The following is a 6,082-nucleotide window of genomic DNA, read 5'->3' as shown; positions in this document are numbered from 1 at the left end:
TTTTGGGTGTTTAATAGGTGTAAGAATTGGTTTATAGGCTAGTTATGATGTCTGGGTTGTAAGGATGAAATTATGGGTTCAATTATGAGGTTGGCTGAAGGTTTGGGTTGGATTTTAAGGTCAAGGCTCGAGGGAAACACTGAAAAAAAAAAGAGAATTTCTTGGTTTGGGGCCTCGGGTCGCAGCCTTGTTCTTCAGGCATTGCGGCCCGCGTGCTTGAAGAAGCTGGATGCCTCTGTTCGCCAGGTGCGCCGTGACCCAGGGGGTGCAAGTCATGGCTCGTGCCCTCCAGCAGGGAGGGCCTGACCTCTGTCGGGGTGGGCCGCGACTTGCCCATAAATATGATATAAAGGGCAGCTAAGGTTTTAGGCTCGGGGATTCAAACCTAACTGTTCGGGTCAAATTATACTACCCGATTTAGTAGAATTTGAGGTCCCAGAGTCTGGTATTTTTTTCCTAAACATTTATTATGATTATAAATTGGTAGTTACCCATTGTTATTGTGACTAGGATTATCGTTAAGGCTCAAGATTCAGGATCGTGCTCGAGACCGCTCTTTATTTTTCGCTAGAGATTCGAGGTAAGAAAACTGCACCCCTGTGGTTATGAATTGGATTGAGGTTCCCAGTAATTGAATATATGTATTGTGTGATTGTATAGTTGTTATGTATTATATAAAAGTATGACCTATGGGTGCCAAGGTTGATGATAAGCGTACTGAACGCAGCTCGGCCTAAGCGAGCTGGGATTAGCTAGATAAACAGAGGGCTCGACCTAAGGGCGCTGACCCTGAAAATTTGCATTATTGATTGAGATGTATGCCTGAAAATATATGCTTACCAATGTTTAACTTAATGCTCGTACTCTACTGAATAATTGAACTAGTTGGAAAGTTGATTGAGTGCTATTGTTGCTGTATGTGTTTGTTGTTTATGGTTTTCTTGCTGGGTCTTGGCTCACGGGAGCTACATGGTGCAGGTAAAGGCAAAGGGAAATTGGACCAACCATGAGTTGGAGAGCTCTGGGGGTAGTGTGTACATCGTCAGCTGCTCGATCGCCACGACCGAGAGTAAGTTATAGGAATAGAGCTCTAAATTGTATTTTGCCATTAGACTGGCTTTTGTTGTAACAACTTTTGGGAGTTTTATTTACCACTTATACCCTGTTTTTGGGATCCCATGTATCAACCATTTGTTTTAATGAAAATTAACCATTTATTATCAAAATCTTTTAATCCTAACCTATTAGTTGACTTTAGGATCACATTTATGTTCAAACGACTTGATTAGAAAGTCTTGCACGATTTTAAAATACAAAGTGTAATGGTCTTGGTTATCCAGGGCGTTACACCCCAGCCCAATCAGGGCTGGTCTCCCGAGCAGTACATTGTAGGCCGACGGGGTATCCACCACTATAAATTCCATCATCTTTGTCACTGAGACTGGATAGTCTCCCAAGGTTACGAGGAGCTCGATGGATCCCGTGCTGGCAACCCCTTCTCCTGAAAATCCTTACAATGTTGTTGCACATGCTTTCAAATCTCATAGCGTGAGCCCCATCTTTTCTAGAGTAGCCTTATAAAGGGTATTGACAGAGCTCGCATTATCTATCAGGACTCTGTGCACCCTTTTGTTGGCAAGCTGAAGTGTGATGACCAGAGAATTGTTATGGGGAAACTGAACATGTGAGGCATATTCTTTTGTAAAGGTAATGGGTTGAGATTTAACCCTTTGTTGCTTTGGAGCTCGTGGTTCAGGCTGGTAGGGAGAACCGTCTCTAGTTTTGAGCTCATTTACATATCTCTTATGGGCATTTCTGTCCGATCTAGAAAGGTGCGGTCCTCCAGAGATGGTTACCACATCCTCCCCATCTATTGGGGGAGGTCGATCATCCTCCCTTGCCTGGGAAGTGTTATTCTATTGGGTAGGTTGCGCAGAAGCTGCCCTCTGTCCAGACGATGCTTGATTGGTATTCCAGTTTCTTATATACTGTCTGAAATATCCTCTTGAGATTAGGACTTCGATCTCGTCTTTCAGTTGTCAGCACTCATTAGTGGTATGTCTGACGTCCCTGGGGAATCTGCGGTATTTGTTGGTGTCTCTCTTTGATTTATGATTTCACATTGGGTCAGGCCGCCTAAACGGGACCCGATTCTCATTTGCGAGAAAGATATTTTCCCGAGTCTCATTGAGCTCGTTGTAAACCGTATAAATGGAGAAATATTTGTCTCCCTTCTTCTTTTCCCCCCCATCTGCCTCTGAGTTATTCCCTTCATTTTTCTTTCTTTTTGAAGGGTTATTTCCAGAGGCTCGAGACGTTGATGGGGTACTCGAGGTCGAGACTGAGTTAACATTTGTTTTTGTAGTTATAGTGGGCTGAGGGGTCAGTGTTAATGCTGATCTCGCCTCCTCTACATTGACGAATCTTTGAGCCCTTTTGTTGAACTCGATTATTGTCCTTATCGATTTTCTTTGCATATTATCCCAAAGAGGACTTCCTAGTAATATACCAGCTCGAACAACCATAAGATGACCACTGTCATCGACGTTACGGGCTCACACCACCTCTATGTAAAACCTTGCCATGTAACTTTTTAACGACTCTCACGGTTGTTGTCTGACATTGGTCAAGGTCGAGGCATCAGGCTTGACGCCTACCATGGCTTTGAACTGTTTTTTAAATTCCTTCGCCAATTGATCCCAAGATGAGATCAAATGTCTTCTGAATTTTTCAAACCAGTTTTTCGCTGGTCCTATCAAAGTTGTTGGAAATAACATACACCTTAGTTCGTAGCCAACATTGCTGGCTCGCATGATGGTATTAAACGTGCTCAGGTGGCTGTACAGGTCTGAGTTCCCCTCAAATGGAGCTACATGGGGTATCTTGAACCTGTGAGGGAATGGCATGTTTGAAATAAGTGGAGTGAAAGGCTTGAGCTCCTCATTGGAGTTGTCAGCCTTGTTCCTGTTTCATTCATCCTAAAGGAGCTTGAACGCTCTTTTGAGCTGATTAATTCTCTTCTGGACCAAATCCACTAGAGGTTGAGCTTGTGCTTGGGGTAGCTGGTTATTGTTTATAAAAACTCAAGCTCCCTATTCTGGCATAGGGTTATATTGGCTCCCATATACTGGCTGCACAGGTTCCTTTCGGCTGTTCAAATGATCGCGCAAATAAGGGTTTGAGGGATTGGCCTGCCCCCGGTTCTGGTTCAGATGATCTCGAAGATCATGATTATTGCCATAAATCCCAGTATTCATAGGTTTGGTATTATATACACTTACAGACCTAGTGAGTTCTAAGCTCCCACTCATAAAACTAACATTTCGTTTTAGTTGATGGGCTCGACGGTTACGAGGTGGGTCTTCCACCGGTCCTCCTACTCCAATTGTTTGCGATCTTTACATGTGGCTTCCTGCTAGTTGGGCAGCCCTATGTCCTCGGGTTGCCTCTCGCTCGCCCCGTGTCCGGGTCGAGTTTGAAGGTTCCTGTCTCGGCTGCCACTTCGAGATGGCCTTTGTGGTGCATGCTCCCCTACCCGGTTTCTATGAGGAGCTGGTTGGGGTGTGTCTCGGAGTGTTGAGGGGTGTCTTATAGGAAATGGTGGATGCCTTATAGGCGATGGTGGTGGCCTCCCAGTATTGGGCCTGGAAGGCTCAGAATTGGCCTGGACTGGTTTTAGGTTATTCCTGACAGATTCAGGGTTAGAGCTCCGAGCTGCTTGGGGGGATCGGTTATTCCCTGTTTCTGCAGTTACCTCCACAGTCGGGTTGCCAACAATATTGGCTTGAGTATTCCTTCCAGGGCGTTCATTGCCAGTGTTTGCCCTGGGCCTTGGCTGGGCCTGCTGAGCCCTTTGTTCGGCCCTTCTAGCGATCGTGCTCTTGCAGGGACGTCCTTTGGACCTTCGGGGTGGCGCCTGGACCTCGGCGGCTTGCTTATCCAATTCTTCATTATGCCTTGTGGCCTCTGCCAATTGTTGACACAGTTGGCGATTCTCCAGTTCCACGATGGGAATGTACCTCTCAGGATTACAATAAAGGTCCTCATCGAGCATGGGAGCGGGCAGCCCCCTAGAGTCAGATGATGCACTCCTCTCATCTGGACTGTGGCCTGTCATTGGTTGCTTTCCAGGCCTCCGTGGGTAATCTTCAGTGTGAGGAGTTTGCTCCTCAGGTATTTGGGGCAATGGTCGCCCACCAGCTCCTGGGTTGTTCGCGGGGGCCATTGGTAATGCAGAAGGTTTCTGATTAAACAATCTAAAGATTTGCTTAATGCTCTCAATGAAAGCACTAAACTGTTGACGTTATTTTTCATCAACTTAAATCTAAAGAGCACTAAACAAAGATTCAAAAAGAAAAAAAGAACAGTAGGATTTTTACGCGGTTCAACAGTTAAAATCTGCATACTCCATGAGTCAATATTATTGATTCATAATACTTTCTCAGAGCAATTCAACAGAGTAATCTCAGTACCAGATTGTGTGTGCCTACAAATGAAAAATACCAGGCCATTTATAGGCCTAGTTAGGAGATTATCTTCCCTTGATTCAGGGAAGTTACAACTGATTATTCTAATATGAAATAAATGTAACTAAAGACATTAAATACACAATATCTCATGATAATTGGGATTTAATTATCAGATAACAACAAATCCCTAAAGAATAGGGATATCATAATAGCTATGGTATGGAAAACACGTTGCTGACCTTGAGTGCAAGGTTAACACACTTTCGAGATTGACATAAATGTGAGCTTTTTATTTCGGTTAGCCTCCTCCTCAGCTAGTGGTTTCATCGATCTCAGTCTTCGGAGACCAATACCTTCAAGCTTGCAACTAAGGCTCGAATAACACCCATATGCTTCGGAGTAGATTCGTTCTTTCGAGCTTGATGCTTAAGCTCGAGCCTTTTAAACTTGTGCTTGATTTCCAACAAGAACAAGTCAAGAATCATGCATATTTATACAAGTGTTTAGCCACTGCTTGTTATTTTCGAGCTTACGCTTTACGATCCTACATTTCGAGACTCACTTATTCATTCTCGAAATTTGGGTGTAACAGCTCACTAGGATCACCTTGAGCCGAATATTGCAAATATATCCACGTAATAATGTGGTCTCAATCATTTAAAACATATAATCACATTTACACCCTCAATGGGTCATGTTATCCAAAAAACTGGCGTAGATGACGTGGCAAGTGATTCTCGGACACGTGGCTGACACTTGGAGGAACTCTGCTAGGATATCGACCAGAAGAAAGATTATAAGCAGTAGGCAGCCCAGTTTTACCTGCGACCAGTCTGGTCGCAGGTTCCGCATGCAACATGATGTTTCCATAAAGATCTTTGTAAATCCCGAAATTGACTCCCAAAATCTCTTGAGTATCCGATTATTTAGGAGAGAATATCTGTAACACATGCATGTAATCCCCCTTGAGCCTATAAATAGAGAAAGATAGCTCAAGGAAGGGACTTTTGGCTTTCGAATTATTTGAGACTAGAGTAATTCTATTTGAGATATTGTATTGTTCTTCAAAGGTTGGTGAAACTCATTGAACCCTATTTCTTTGATCACTCCTTTGGACCTTACATCAATAAAAATCTAAGTGGACGTAGGTTATTACCAGATCCTGGGGCCGAACCACTATAAAAATCTTGTGTTCTTATTATTTTCGTCATCATGTTCTTTTCAACGCATTCATCCACATCAAGCGTATTTTGACTCCGTGTCAGTTGACCAAAATCAGGGTCAACATTCTGGTGCTTTCATTGAGAGCTTGGTATATCACCATTGAGAAAACCAATGGCGAAAACTGCAAGGAAAACTGGACAGGCGGCCGCCGCTGCACCATCAAACCCGCCTCCTCCTCCTCCTGCAAGCGTGGCTGAGAATGAGCCACATTTGGACTTTGAGGAGGAAGAAATGGATGACACAACGCTGAAGAGTACTCTGGGGGCGTTGCATGAAGAGCTGGCCAATCTGAGAGCCAGTCAGGAAAGTGCTGCCGAAATCATGGCGCGGCAGCAACAAGAAATTGAACGGTAGTGTGCGGAGTTAAGTGAGAGGCAGGCAGAGATGGA

General features: G+C 44.2%; 1 protein-coding gene across 1 annotated transcript; it reads right to left on the bottom strand.

Annotated features, from left to right (window-relative positions):
• Positions 1 to 3,415: 3,415 nt before the first annotated feature.
• Positions 3,416 to 4,225, bottom strand: LOC133814863 (uncharacterized). The gene has a single exon (XM_062247771.1). It carries the CDS (start codon positions 4,223 to 4,225, stop codon positions 3,416 to 3,418), a length of 810 nt encoding a protein of 269 aa, XP_062103755.1.
• Between the last annotated feature and the right edge of the window lie 1,857 nt (positions 4,226 to 6,082).

Source organism: Humulus lupulus, chromosome 2 (assembly GCF_963169125.1).
Source record: "Humulus lupulus chromosome 2, drHumLupu1.1, whole genome shotgun sequence".
NCBI classification, from domain to species: Eukaryota; Viridiplantae; Streptophyta; class Magnoliopsida; order Rosales; family Cannabaceae; genus Humulus; species Humulus lupulus.
This window is presented reverse-complemented; position numbering and strand designations above follow the sequence as displayed.